This window comes from Botryllus schlosseri, chromosome 2 (genome assembly GCF_051294905.1).
Source record: "Botryllus schlosseri isolate E-star chromosome 2, Bs_hap1, whole genome shotgun sequence".
NCBI classification, from domain to species: Eukaryota; Metazoa; Chordata; class Ascidiacea; order Stolidobranchia; family Styelidae; genus Botryllus; species Botryllus schlosseri.
Genome location: NC_137237.1, coordinates 35,963,104 through 35,977,862, shown reverse-complemented (window position 1 = coordinate 35,977,862; position 14,759 = coordinate 35,963,104). Strand labels below are relative to the sequence as shown.

Below are 14,759 nucleotides of genomic sequence, written 5' to 3'. Positions count from 1 at the left end.
AATTGTATGGTTGTATAATAATTATCAGGAGTTGTACGATAAAATGAAAGGGGTAGAATTCTCGCAAGGGCTCTCCGAGCTCAAAAAGTTACAGAAAGGAAATAGGCACGTTCTCTTGGTGATCGACGACATGATGACGGAAGCGAAAGAGGCCAGAGATCTATTCACTCGATACAGTCATCACGCAAAGATCAGCGTGGTGTTCATATGTCAAAATTTGTTCTATAGGGGTCAAGGCTTTCGGGATATGACCCTGAGCGCGAGCTATATCGTGATATTTAAAAATCCCCGTGATGCGAGTCAAATCAGTTTTCTTTCACGTCAAATGTTCCCCGATAAAGCCGGATTCCTTACGGAGGCTTATAAAAAGGCAACTCGAAAACCGTTCTCGTACATACTAGTTGACTTGACGCAAGAGACAGACGAAAATTATCGTCTCCGCAGCAAAATATTCCCACACCAAAAGTTGACGGTATATCAAGAATAAATACAGCTCGCGCTGCAGATTTTAGGGCATTCAACATGTCGAAGAGGGGAAGTAACATATCTCGAAAACGATTGAGCGACTATCACGTTAAATTAAAACTTTTGAAAAACGCTAAAGGGAAACAGCGAAAAGAACTTTTATCGAACAATCAATTTTTAAGTTGCGTCTGCCAGTGCGTTCATAACTTGGCTTCGGGGACAGTACGTATCTCCCCGTCTAGAAAGTTGAGGCTTGGAAAACACAAATCCGATATCAGACAATTGCTGGCGCAAAAAACTCGCAGAGGTCAACGGAGGGTGCTACAAAAGGGTGGATTCCTCTCAGGTATAAAAATTATGATAAAATAGAAACTTTTTTCTAACCGGTCTGTTTTTAGCTATATTAGGCGCTGCAATCCCCGTCATCGGGAGTCTGTTGGGTAAACTTTTCGGGAAGAATGCGTGAACTACAATTCCCCGCATTTCGAAGCAAGGACGAATGGGAAAAGAAATTTGATAAACATATATCGAAAATTAAAAGCTCTCCATTACATGCTTCCGAGAAACTAGCTCTGTATAGGCATGGTATTGCTCAACTGAGAAACTTGAGAAAAGACGTAGACGCAGCGACCGCCCGCCCTCCCGCCGCACACACGGGGCTCGCGAGCCCCGTAGCGAAAGAAAAGCGCCCGCAAAAGAAACGCCCGCGCCGGATTCCACAACCTTCGTTTCCCTGGCTTTATAAGAGACAGCGTAAGCCTAATCCCCGTATATACGGGAAAGAATGGGAGACGTAGACTATTTTGATCCGAAACAGCCCAAATCGTATAGGGGCGCTTATTTGCAAAAGGAAAAAGAATGGCTTAAAGGACAAGATACTTATACTTTTCATTTTCCGTTACGTAAGAAATTTAGGCGTGAACGTGTAGTGGTCTCCGGTATCAATGCTCAGTTTCAGAGCGATTTGATGGATCTGCAATCTATTTCAAAGTACAATAGCGGTTTTCGTTTTGTGGTGGTGGTGATTGATATTTTTAGCAAATACCTTTGGATGATAGCGATTAAAAATAAAACTGCTTCAAGTATGATTTCTGCTTTCAAACGTGTGTTTCGTGAACGCGTACCGTTAGTGTTACAAACCGATCAAGGTAGCGAATATACCAATCGCGCTTTCCAGAACTATCTAAAGGAGAACAAAGTTAGATATTTCTATACGAGGAGCGAATTAAAATCCTCTGTCGTCGAAAGGGTGATTCGTACTATGAAGGCGATTATGTATCGATTTTTCACAAAAAATAACACGAGGAATTACGTGAGCGCTCTCGATGACTTTACTTACTCCTACAACAGGACGTACCATCGTAGCATTGCCATGGCCCCAAACCAAGTGAATTCGTCTAATCAGGAATCGGTTTGGAGAAGACTTTACGGATTTCAAGAAGCTAAACAACCCGACCTCGCTATAGGATTACCCGTCCGTATATCGAAAATTCGAAATCTTTTTGAGAAAAGCAGCCTACCCAACTGGCAACGGGAAATTTTCTATATCGCAGACGCCCAAAAGGGGGATCCCCCAATGTATCGCTTACGTCAAGGGTCGGCAACCTACGGCCCGCGGGCCGGATCCGGCCCGCCAAGCGAAATCGTCCGGCCCGCGACATAATAATTAGTTATCACAAGAATACGGCCCGCCGCTTCATAATGAGTTTCAATCTGCAGTACAGCGCTGCATGAAAAAAATGCGGCATTGCTACGATATAATAGTAGCCTACATCGTATTAGTCTATTGTTACGCCATAAAACGAAGGTGGTTGAAGTAGGATATGGAGATAGACTATAGAGCCAGTGTTGCCAATTTAGCGATTTTCGCGCTAGATCTAGCGATTTTTCATCCGGTTTAGCGCCAAAAAATATGGATCTAGCGCCTAGCGATAAATCTAGCGATTTTTGAAGAAGTATTTAGCGATTATTTAGCGCTTTTTTACCGAAAATAACCACTAAAGATCAGTTCTGGCTGACGACTGCATTGGCTATACCGATCACTAGAGTGCGGACTCCGATGAAATATGATTATAGATTACTACCTGCCGATAGATAGTAGTAGATACGCAACTCCTGGCGGTTACGCATTGGCAAACAGTGTCTCTTCTTGCTGAGTAATCTAAAAGTAGCATAGTTGGCAGTGCTAAAACTGGCGACCTGAACGCTGAAGTTTAATATAATTGGCCAATGGCCATAATCGAAAGATAGTGTCGCAGTGATTTCGAAAATACGAAATAAAATCTGGTCCGGACAATGGAACCATGCACCCCGAAACAGCCCTCAAAGTCTGAAAACCGGCATTATTGCTCCAACAATGGCACCGCCGCAACACAATGAACATAACAATGACCAATTTCGTCCAGCGATTGTTCTTATCAATGCCGATTTCCAGACTTTGGGGACTGTTTTGAGGTCGCTCCAATGTCTGGTCATTCGTTTAAGGCCAGATTAATTACATTTCATACACCGGGTTGGTCCTCGGATTATTTTCTTAAGGTCTCTACTTATAGTGGAAAACAAACCCGTTTCAACGTCGTATTGTGACGGGTCAAGTCGCATGTCGTGTCCACGTGTGTCAAGTCGCATGTCGTGATCAAGTAGGCCAACTCCAACACAGTTTAGAGAAGAAGTCAAGCGCATAACCACGGTACATCGCATCACGTATTCACGGACGCATCGAGTAAGGCACGCTGATATAGTGAGCGGTTATGCCTGCAAACCTGGTCAGTGTTCACAGTATAGCGATCGTTGCGCAAAGCGATCTGCTTTATCGAAATGCACTGCCGTTTTGTCACGCTTAGATATGACTATTACGTATGATAAGTGACTTTGGCCCCAGACGAGTAAAATATAGCTGAGAAGAATATATCGATATAATGGTTCAATTTAACACCTTTAGCACCTTTTGCAGATTTAGCGCTATTTTTTAGCGCTTTTTTCTCAATATTTAGCGCTATCTAGCGATTTTTGACACCAGTTTTAGCGATTTTCTTCCATCCGGAGTTGGCAACACTGCTATAGACTTATCAATCGGGTGTATGTCGCAACCGAAGGTGTTCCATGCTTTTTTAAAGCGCTAATCACTCTAACGGGGTGTGACAATAAAGGTGTTCTTCCTTTGCTTCAAAAACGCTTGGAGCATCTCAGACGCAATGACGGAATCTCAAACTATTCGATTATAGATAACTAGCCTCCGTATGTTAGTTAGCCTGTCTATGGTTTGATTTTCCAGAAGGCATTGTGTGCCATTGTGTGCCTGAATAGTGTTTTGGCCACAATGGGGATAACTGTTAATATGATTTTTGCCTCATCAACTGAATCAGTTACGCCAGATATTACTAGAAGCAGAGAATCAATATGGCTATGTCATGTAGGCCTATATCTGTCATGTTCGCTCATTGAGTCGAGAAGCTATGCTTACACGAGTGTATGAACTGAGAAATGAAATAGCAACTTTCCTCGAAAATACAAACATCGCCGACTCGTAATCTTGTAATCGAAAATGGGTATCTCATCTTGCTTTCCTGGTACATTTAACGTCACATCTGAACAAATTGAACTTGCAACTTCAGGGGGAAAACAACTACATACATGAGATGTTGAGGCGCATTCAAAACAAATCTGTGACTCTTGAAATGTCAACAGTAAAAAGAAAATCATGCTCAGTTTCCTATACTGGAGGAGAGAAAACCTAGTACCAACATTACATTTGTAACTGTGATACGAAGTTTAACTACTGAATATTCACCCGCTTTTCCGACATTCCTTCTCTACAAAATTAATTCGGACTATTCAGTACTCCGTTTAATGTGGACGCCAATACCATTGCCTGAAAATGGGCGTTTCTAAAATGCGATGCAGTTGAATTGAATGACAAATTTCATACAAAGAGCATATCGCTGCATGACTTTGACAAAGAGTACTTTCTTGAAATTGGTCTTTATCCCAGCTTGACCAGCAATGCAAAAGAAATTGCATCGATTTTTGGAAGCACGTACGCATGTGAACAAAAGTTTTGAACAATGAAATTCACGAAGAGCAAGCTAAGATCACGTATTTCGGACGTCCATTTTGAATAGGGTCTGATTCTTGTTTCATCTGACTTGTTACCAGAAGTTGAAAACCTTTCACAAAGCAAGCTGCGGCAATTGTCACAATTATTCTGTGTCGTTGAAGTGTAAATACATGTCTCTTCGGGTTGGTATGATTGAGATTGCAGCAATGTAGGATAATATACCGAAGTGAGCGTAAAATATAGTACAAAGAAAAAATCCGGCCCGCCAAAAGGTTGAACACCCGAAGTTTGGCCCGCGACTAACAAAAGGTTGCCGACCCCTGGCTTACGTGATTACGGTGGTGAAGTCATCCAGGGTAGATTTTATAGAGAGGAGCTCCAACGCGTAAAAGAACCGCAAGCTTGGCGTGTCGAAAAGATTATAAGAAGGCGTAAACGCGCGGGACGAGAACAGTATTTAGTACGCTGGTTGGGATATGGAAGTGGATTCGACAGCTGGGTCGATAAGAAGGATATCGTCTAGTCGGAACCTTTATCAGTTTTTGGCGCAACTAGTAATCATACTGGTCATCGTATCGTTCTCTCTCTATAATCTTACAATTTCGAATGGGAACAAAGAGCTTTGGATATCTCTCCTCTTTTCTTGCGTTGGTTATATGCTTCCGAATCCCAAGCTCAAAATATGAGCTACGTCACGCTATTTTCGAACGCTTCCATGGATAAATTTCCTGATAATACAACAGCGAGTTATTGCGTTGAATTGGACGTCCCGAAAAACGTGGAAGATACAGAAGTTTCTCTGGCTGAGATCTCCTTCCCCACGGATTATCAAAAACAGTATAGGATCACGAAGAATAGGTATGGGATCAGATCGCAAAAGAGAGCAAGAAAATTTCATTTTAAATTGGGAGAATACGACTCGTTATATGACCTGTATAGATCGTTGGAAAGAGACAATCCTGATGCAAAAGTAACATGTTTCCCTGAAAATCATAGTATGTCTATCTCTATACCTCATAACGAGGTAACCGACAAATTGCGACCAGAGACGGACATAGGGCATAGTAGCTTGGTACGCCGCGGAGAATTGTACGGTGCTCTTATGCGTAAGGAAACGAAGGAGGAGTTATTGGTGTTTCATTTCCCGAATACTAATTGTACATTGTGGAATTATTTTTTCACTGAGGGTATCATTCATTTGAACTTTCGCATGCGACATGATCCGACTATCGATTTCGTTTATGTTCATTGTAATATCATTGAGCCACAAGAAGATAGCGGTAGGCTCTTACCGTTGTTACGTGTCGTACAGGTGAACGATCGTAAATCATTTTCGAAATATTACACGAAGCCATTTTATTTCCCTGTTAATATAAATAGGCTAGAACGTGTCGAAATATCGCTACTTGATGAGGAGGGTGAGAAAATACCCTTTCGAAGTTCTCCTTCGAGTGTTGTATTGCATTTTCGTAGACGGGGAGTTGCATTATGAAATATATTCATATTACGTCACACGAGTCTGATTTTACTATCGATCTCGCGAAACCGATAGATTCTGGTGAATGGGAGATAGGGCTTGCCGAGTTGTCTTTTAAAAATAATTTTCAGCCCACGTTCGAGCCTTACGATGGCTTATTATGGTACGTGAATGATGCGGAAGGCGATAATAATTTTTATTATTTCCCGGCTGGTGATTATCATGATAAAATTAGTTTGATGAAGCGTATCAATCACGATCAGAAAAAAGCACGATTTATTTGGGTAGACGGTTCTGGTCCGGTCTTGATAGCGGGACCTTACAAGAGTTCCAGCGGTCCGAGACTTTTCATGGATAATAGAAACCCCGTTCTCAGAGGAGGAGCTCGTTCGGAGGTAGAGCTAGATGGTGGATTACATAGACGAAGAAAAATTCACTTTCAAGGGGAACCTGTGTCCGTGACCAACGTTTTAGTTTATACGGATGTCATCACCCCTCAAATTGTAGGTGATACGAGTGCGCCTCTACTACGCAATATCCGTGTTACAACGGGAATAGATGAATATCAGCATATGCTATTCAAAAAAATATATTTCTTTCCTCTGAATACGGAGCGAGTAAGCGAGATACGCGTTATGCTTCGTGATGATAAAGGCGAAGCTATAAAGTTTGGGAACGCGCCTCTTCATCTCACACTTGCTTTGAGACATCATGAGGAGTCATTATTGCTGTGATCGGGAGGCGTTCAGAAACTATTATCACCAACAGAGCGGTGGTGATATCAATTTTTTTCGGGGTAAAGTGCAGAGAGGTCATGGACTTGGAAACTTATTTCGTTCGTTCGGAAGAAGCGTTATGCCTCTAATTTCGAAAGGTGCAAAATCACTCGGGAAGCGTCTACTACATACCGGGGCGCAAGTAGCCTCTGATGTTCTTAATGGAGAGAATGTCGGCGATAGTCTTAAAATACGTGGCAAAGAAGCCGCTGGGAACGCTCTCGATTCTTTACTGAGAAAAAGAAAAATGCCAAGACGGGGTCGTAAGATCACGAAAAAGAGACGTCGCAAAGATATTTTCGAATAAATATATATTACACGACGATAAGCATCATTTGTTACTTGAGACTTGATAGATGGCGGAGTTAATTCATGTACAGTCCCCAGAGGGGGTACATCCCTCATTGGATTTATTTCACATTCCCGCGACACAGACTAGCGTTGAAAAGAAAAGAATCATCAAGATAGCACCGATTTCGAACAACTCTAGTGTGATAACATTCCGCTTTGAGGGCTCAGAAGACTTTATCGATTTGAGCGAGAGCTATTTCTTATTTCATTTACAATTAAAGAAAGGCGGCGAAGCAATTGGCCCCGATGATGATGTTGGTGTTGTAAATAATATCTTGGATTCCTTGATTTCTCAACTACAAATTAAAGTCGCTAACGAAACTTTGAAACAAGATATAAAAGTACAGTGTTATTCGTCCTATCACTCCGCTTGACGTGCAAAACACCACACTCAGGACTTCAGGATGAAGAAAAGATACTTTGGGGAAAATGGATACGATCGGTGGTACTAACGCCTCAGCTAACAAAGGATATTACAACAGGAGTAAAGCCTATAAGGATGATAACGTGGTGGAAATACGTGCAAAAATCCATCACGGACTATGTCTGCAAGACCGCTACATCCTACATGACGTGCCTCTCGAGTTTGAGCTTACCTTGAATCCGAAAAGCTTTTTTATGATGGGAGATGCTACCGGCCAATTCACCTTAACAAAAAAGGAATTACAGTTATGTACCGTACGAGTCAGCGATGATGTGAAGACAGCGATGATGGTGAATGCTCAGGCGAAATATCCGTATATCGACATGAAGTTGATCACCCGAACATTTGCGGCTGCTACGACGCAGATAGATATCGGGAATCTATATAGCGGGACTCTACCTTCTCGCCTAATCATCGGAATGGTAGCTACGAAAGCCTTTCAAGGAGATGTTACGAAAAATCCTTATAATTTCATACACAATAATATGCAACGACTCGAACTGAAACTGAACGGATTTCTGATTCCGGAGGGAGGTTATGAGCTAGATTTCGATAAGGGTCATTACACGGAGCTTTACCATAACCTGATTGAGGGTACGGGAGCAATGGAGAAAAACATAGGACTCCTAACGCCTGAAGAGTTCGCTAGTGGTTTCTGTCTACTGGTTTATAATTTGCGCCCTGATGATTTGGATGATTGCTTTGACTTACAAAAGAGTGGCACCTTAAGTGTACGAATCACATTTCCTGCTGGCGGGCTAACAGCCGAAACTACTTTGCTCTGTTTCATGGAATTCCAAAAGCTATTGCAAATCAGTAGCAGTCGTAAAGTGACCGTGCTATGAACGGGGATGAAATAGACCAAATATTGTGGTGCTGCGAGTCAACAAAACATATTTTCCTTGGCACATTTCCTATCGATCGACTACCGAGGCGACCCCCTCCTCCTTATGCTATCGTGATCAATTATGACGAAGCTCGAAAAATCGGAAGTCACTGGATATGCATTTACGCGGATGAGGATGAGACACATTTTCACGATAGCTTTGGCTTAATGCCGCTGAAATACGAGATTGCGTGCTTTATAGAACCAGAAAATTATACCTGCTCCATAAAGCGTCTGCAGCACAAACGTTCCAGAGCTTGCGGTCATCATTGTCTAAGCTTCATCGTCCATAAGGCGCGCGGATGGAGTACGGAACGTTATTTAAATTCCTTTGGGGAAGATCACCGCAAGAATGATTCGATCGTACGACGCTTCGTCAAGGAGCTGAAGCAAGAAAATGAAATTGTGTAAATGTATATATGAATAAAATCAATAGTTTCAAAGTTTGCATAGTACGTTTAAGGGTGATATTCGCTACGTTCATTATAGCAATCATCTCAATCAGCAGTAGAGACTTGCTTTCGGTTAGGTGATAGTGGCTACATATTACCATCATCTAGCAAGAACCAGGAATTTGTATTGAGTGACTTCGCTCCTACAGCAAACGCAACTTACATTAGGCGTTACTGAACATCGAGTAATAAGCGGGACTAGCCAGGCTACCCTTAATACGAATTTGCATTTTGCTGGCACAATCTATGCTATAGTTGAGCGACTTTGATACGACCTCAGCACACTTCTTTGATATAGATATAGCTGCACAACGATCTAGGCTTGAACGTCGGCGTCTGTGATGTCAGTGATCCGAAATGTTATAGCCCGCAGTGGCATAGCGTTTTAGGAGATAAATTATAGCATAGACATAGGTTATAGATTTTATTCACTATCGGAAAAGCATCAGTGCACTAGCTATTTAAATCACGCATCTAAAAGCAGCAGCTTATGGACTAGTGGCTTCATATTATCATCATCTAGCAGGAGCCAGGAATTTGTATTGAGTGACTTCGTTCCTATAGCCCCAGCAAACGCAGCTTACATTAGGCGTTACTGAACATCGAGTAATAAGCGGAGCTAGGCAGGCTACACTTAATACGAATTTGCATTTTGCGGGCACAATCTATGCTATAGTTGAGCGTAAAGCTAGAATTCATAGACTTACATCCATCTCAAATCCGAAGTGCATACCCGCGCGGAGTAATTATAAGCAAATTTAGTCCAAATCTATACGGAAATGTAGCCTAACTCGCCTGCGTCATCAGTCGAAGCGCATAGCGCGATAGCAGAAATGTGAAATTTTCTGTGCGTAAATTGCGTGTGCGATGTCGGCGTTTTGATCTGAAATGAAAAATTTAGCTTCCATCCGCGGCGGCGTAGCGAATCTTAGAATAGTCGATAAATTATATAGCTATGCTATTCGTGGTACTATAAGCATAGGTTTATATTGGCTATATATTTTATTCACTATCAGAAATGGTAAGATAAAGCATCACTGCACTAGCTATTAAATCAGCTCCATTACGTATCTAAAAGCAGCGGCTTATGGGGGTTGTAAAATCAGCATAATCTCAGTAGTTAGATGCTTGCTACAGCTTGCAATTTACCGACCTTAGGTCGTGAGTAAAGCTAGAATTCATAGACTAACATCCATCTCAAATCCGAAGTGCATACCCGCGCGGAGTAATTATAACCAAATTTAGTCCAAATCTATACGGAAATGTAGCCTAACTCACCTGCGTCATCAGGTGAAGTGCATAGCGCGATAGTTGTGACAGAAATGTAACAATTTCGGAGCGTGAATTGCGTATGCAATGCCGGCGTTTTGATCTGAAATGAAATGAGCGAATTTCAATATAGGTGATAAATAATATATATATATATATATATATATACTGTTGCTCTAGCTAATTAATTAATTCATAATATTGTAACCACACTGCGCGAACGAGTAATAAGCGGGACTAGGAACTTGCATGTAAATCGCGGATTATCTACCAATCAAGGATAATCCGAGAAATATCATCGAAAAACTCACATAACTCCGCTTCTACTGGTCGGAATTGACTCAAATTTGTTTTGCAACGTCTTTGAAGACAGCTCAACAATTTCATGGGGTTGGCAGAAAAATTTGGAATTTTTTTTTTTTATTTTCCATAATAAATTAAAAATTTTAATTGGATCTGCGGAGGCCTTTACTGGTTGGAATCGAGTGAAATTTGGTGAGCAAGGTTTTCTACTGCAACCTGACGATTTAAGAGGTGACCGGCTTGAATCGGGAAAAAAAAAGTTATTTTTGAACAGCCCTAATGTACATACGAATTTATCCGAATTCGACCATATCCTCGGTTAACATTATAGCCGTGCACAGAACTCATTATTACGTTATTTGCTATTTAAAATGATGCGGGAAATCTCGGTGTAATTCGATCTGCGCGCATTATCCATTTATGCTCCAATGCGTTATGCGACTTTAGTATAGGTATTGGATCTAATATATTCTATAAACATCTACGTTAATCTGAAGTGTATTGCTGCATCGAAAAATTATAGCTATACGCTGTACGCTGTCGATTTTTCAATATAGTCAAGAAATGAAATAGCCCGCCTTTAGTGTTGCGTAATCTGCCTTGTCATTATATGCTTGTAACTAGTTCCGGGCTTGCGGTGCTAGTCTTCTTGACTGCATGAAATATGATGTTTTAGCTTCAAACTCCAATGCATTACCATGCCGTATTTGTAACCACAGCGAGATTCGAGTAATAAGCGAGACTAGATAGTCTACCCTTAACAGAGAACTTGCATATACATTCGAATTTATGCGACTTCAGCTATATTGCATAGCCGAGCACAGAACTCATTATTACGTTATTTGCTATTTAAAATGATGCGTGAAATCTCGGTGTAATTCGATCTGCGCGCATTATCCATTTATGCCCCAATGCGTTTTGCGGCTTTAGTATAGGTATTGGATCTAATATATTCTATAAAACATGTACGTTGCTATATATATATATATATATATATTTACCTATTAGGCTACTTTGGGAGACAATCGTACTTATTTTTGTGGCAGTTGGGGGACGAAAAAAATTGGGAGACAATTTCGTGTCCCCCTAATTCTTGGCGACATTTTTCCCTCGGTTGCTATCGTCTGTTAAGCAAATCCGTTTGGGACCACGCTTATTAGTCCCTCATTTGTCCCTTCCAAAAGAAATCAAGTCATGAAGTAGCAGGAATTTCGAGTTACAATGGCGACATTTTGACCCCTGTATAAACCCCGTATTTTGAAAAGTGGCATTAAGTCGACAATCAATAGGGGGGATTTTCTTCCACTTTTCGCGTGTATAAAATGACACCGCTTTGCATACATGATAGTTTTTGTTTAGGATTTACTCAGTTTAGACCATTCCAGTATATATAGGGATTTTAAGACTTTATACACTGTTTTAAAAAATGACGACATAAAAAATGCTGACTACCATTGTGATGACTCGACATAAGTTCTAGTTGCGATCTTGGTAGACACCGCGGATCGTACGATTTTAATGACGACTCCTATTATTTGGGCCCTGATTAGCTCTTGGCAAAGGCGAAAGGGCACTATACCATCGTTAAATTTTGTTGTTTAACACTCGTGATACATATTGTGAAAAAGAATCCCTGCTTTACCTTAATACAACTCCATCAAATATATGTATTGGTTATAGCATGATAAATATTCTGTAGTATTTCCCGCACCCAATATATCGAGCTGATAGGTCGTTGATTTGCTTGTGTCAAGACAGCTTTAAGATGCTCTGTCAGTTTCGAGCGTAAGGCATATACCTTTTGTCAGTTATTCTCAACCTTTCATGTCTTTGCGGACCCCTTTTGGACCGTCGCGAGCCTCAGCGAACCCCCGACTTTTATTTCTAATTTAGCTCAAATTATTGTTTCCGCTCAAGCCAGACAATGTGCAATGCGGTACTAAAGATGCATTGCGACATATTGAACAGAGAAGAGAATGGTAAAACTACCAAGCACGATTATTATTAATCTATAGCATCCATCTCGGCCTAATCGTGAAGGTGATTGGCTTCCATTTTTTTCTCTTCAGCTGTGTTTCAGTTGCTTGTCCTAGCAATTCAGTGTTCGCTTTCCTGGCATTCGCAAATCCATGTCTTTATCGGAGGAGTAGCCCAGATAAACCAAGGAGGGTTGTTGCTCTAACCGTGCAAATAAGAAAGGATTCACCTTACTAATGCTCAAGAGAGAGAAAGAGAGAAAGCAAACAAACTTGTTTTTATCTTAACCATCGGATACCGTGGATACCAGTTTTCGAATCTTAGGTCTGACCCGCCCGGGGATTGAACCAACGATTTACAGATCAAAAAGCCGCACGCATCACTGCTACGCTATCTCCCCCATTCCTGCCACACCCAGATATTCCTACCCCGCTTGGGGGAGGGCGAGCTCGAATGGTGCCAAAATTATTTCGTGAATGAACACTAATTATTCGCTATTTATTTGAAAATTTTCGTAACTTTTTAATTTTTCTCGCGCTGTACGCGATTTCATGTAGATAAATGTTTGTTTATTAGGCACCCTTCCTCCACAAAAAATGCGCATCATCTGTAGACGTAGGCATCTAAGCGAGCGTTGGCCATTACCACGCCACGATGTAAAAAGACATATAAAGTGTGGGTCAACATGGGTCTCAGAGAAGTGAGCCAAAAAGATCGTCAGCAAGAAAACATTAGCCGAAAAGGATTTCCCTTATGTTGACCGTAAACTTCGATATAAAAATGTCTTGATCCGGGTACCTAAATTGCTGGCGCCGAATATTCATGTCGTGTCAATCTGGACCAGATGAATATAAAATGTGACCTAATATTGCCGCGGGTGTAATCATCCCTCTCCACACCCACAATAATTTCGTTGCTAGAGAGAGGAGAACAGCAACGACTAGCATAATAACAATATATCTCGTCGTAATTTTCAAATTATGTGCAAGGTCCAACGGACCATGTGACCTCAATCAGCTTTTCATACCTTCGTAGGTTTGTAGCAATCCCTAAATGATTGTAATCACCCTATCATCTTACCAGAAACGCATATCTGGGTTGAAAACGCGTGATATCAATCAACCGTAATTTTAACATTAAATTCAACTGACGTAGCTCATGTCATCCGCTCATACCATGCAGCAGTGTTGCTTGAAAAATCAAACTCGTTTATTCGTCATCACGTACAAGGATAAAATGACTCTGCAAAGCTAACATAAACAAATAATGATGATCAGGCTGAAATGTGGCGATATAGGTTCGGAAAGCAGCCAACTGCAAAGTTGACTTGTTTTGTCATTTCATAACGTCACAATGCTGCGGCAAGAGAGTGTCCATTCAAACACCTATCACTGGCTATCAGACATATTGTGGTATCAGTTGTAAATACCCAGAGTGTCGGTTTCGCACAATGCGCTGGTTACAACGCTCGGTATAATCTAGGCTTACAACCGATAATCTTACATTATATGCGTTGCACTAACTAAGACATGGGTACAGATATTCTATTTTCCTTATATTAACACACGGTAAGAAGCAGTCAGATTCGGCTATCAATTACGGCCCCGTCCGTTCAAGCCAAGGCAACAATACATATATTGACATTGACAGTCTGATGTTTAAGTGATCAGACCGTCACGTCATCATCGTTGATCATTATGGCAGACTAGGGAGACCGCAGGCACTTTGATCAGAATTGCTTGACGGCAAATTCATTTAAGTGTCTTCCCAGCTATCTTGACGTCTCGATTGTTTGCAGTGGCTGAAAAACAAGGCAGCGATCTAATGCCAAATTGTTAGCTCCATGCACAGTACATACGTTTGAAGATTATACACAACTCCAGTAAATTTCAAAACAAAAATGCAACATGATAGGTTGCTTCATCAAGATGGAGCTTTATCATAGGCCACACACTTGATTTTGAATCAATGAAACGAAAAGGCAGATGTTATCGTAACTATGTGCTCACTCACACAGCGTATATATACGATTTATCAATATTTAGAAAGTATCTAGCTAGTTGAATTATTTGAAATTAATCGGGAAACAATATAAAGTTAACGTTACGCGATAAAAGTAGGCCTATTCCCAGATATATTGAGCGTGAAGTCGACATTTTACTAATTGAGTTCTGTGAACACCTTTTCAAGGACGATTCTAAATCCGTTGCTACTCACATAGACGTTTAATAATCTGTCAGAAAGCACGTTACGCAGTGAAAATCTACCACGGCACGGATTGAATTAGTGAGGGAAACATCACAGGACGCAGCCTCCGTTTGG

At 41.2% G+C, this 14,759-nt stretch overlaps 3 protein-coding genes across 5 annotated transcripts in view; 1 reads left to right on the top strand and 2 right to left on the bottom strand.

The window, feature by feature from the left end:
• The window catches only part of LOC145458451 (exocyst complex component 4-like), a 364,798-nt gene extending 352,684 nt beyond the window's left edge, over positions 1 to 12,114 (bottom strand). The window contains exon 1 of the mRNA XM_080336825.1: positions 12,103 to 12,114. The gene's annotated coding sequence lies outside the window, so the exon portion shown is untranslated. The remainder of the gene's footprint in view (positions 1 to 12,102) is intronic.
• LOC145458718 (phospholipid hydroperoxide glutathione peroxidase-like) overlaps positions 1 to 14,759 on the bottom strand; it is a 40,216-nt gene that overhangs the window by 11,073 nt on the left and 14,384 nt on the right. The gene's annotated exons all lie outside the window — the stretch shown is intronic.
• On the top strand, positions 42 to 1,944 carry LOC145458776 (uncharacterized). The gene is made up of 2 exons (XM_080337263.1): positions 42 to 811; positions 864 to 1,944. Exons 1-2 carry the CDS (start codon positions 523 to 525, stop codon positions 929 to 931), a joined length of 357 nt encoding a protein of 118 aa, XP_080193389.1. The 5' UTR covers positions 42 to 522; the 3' UTR covers positions 932 to 1,944.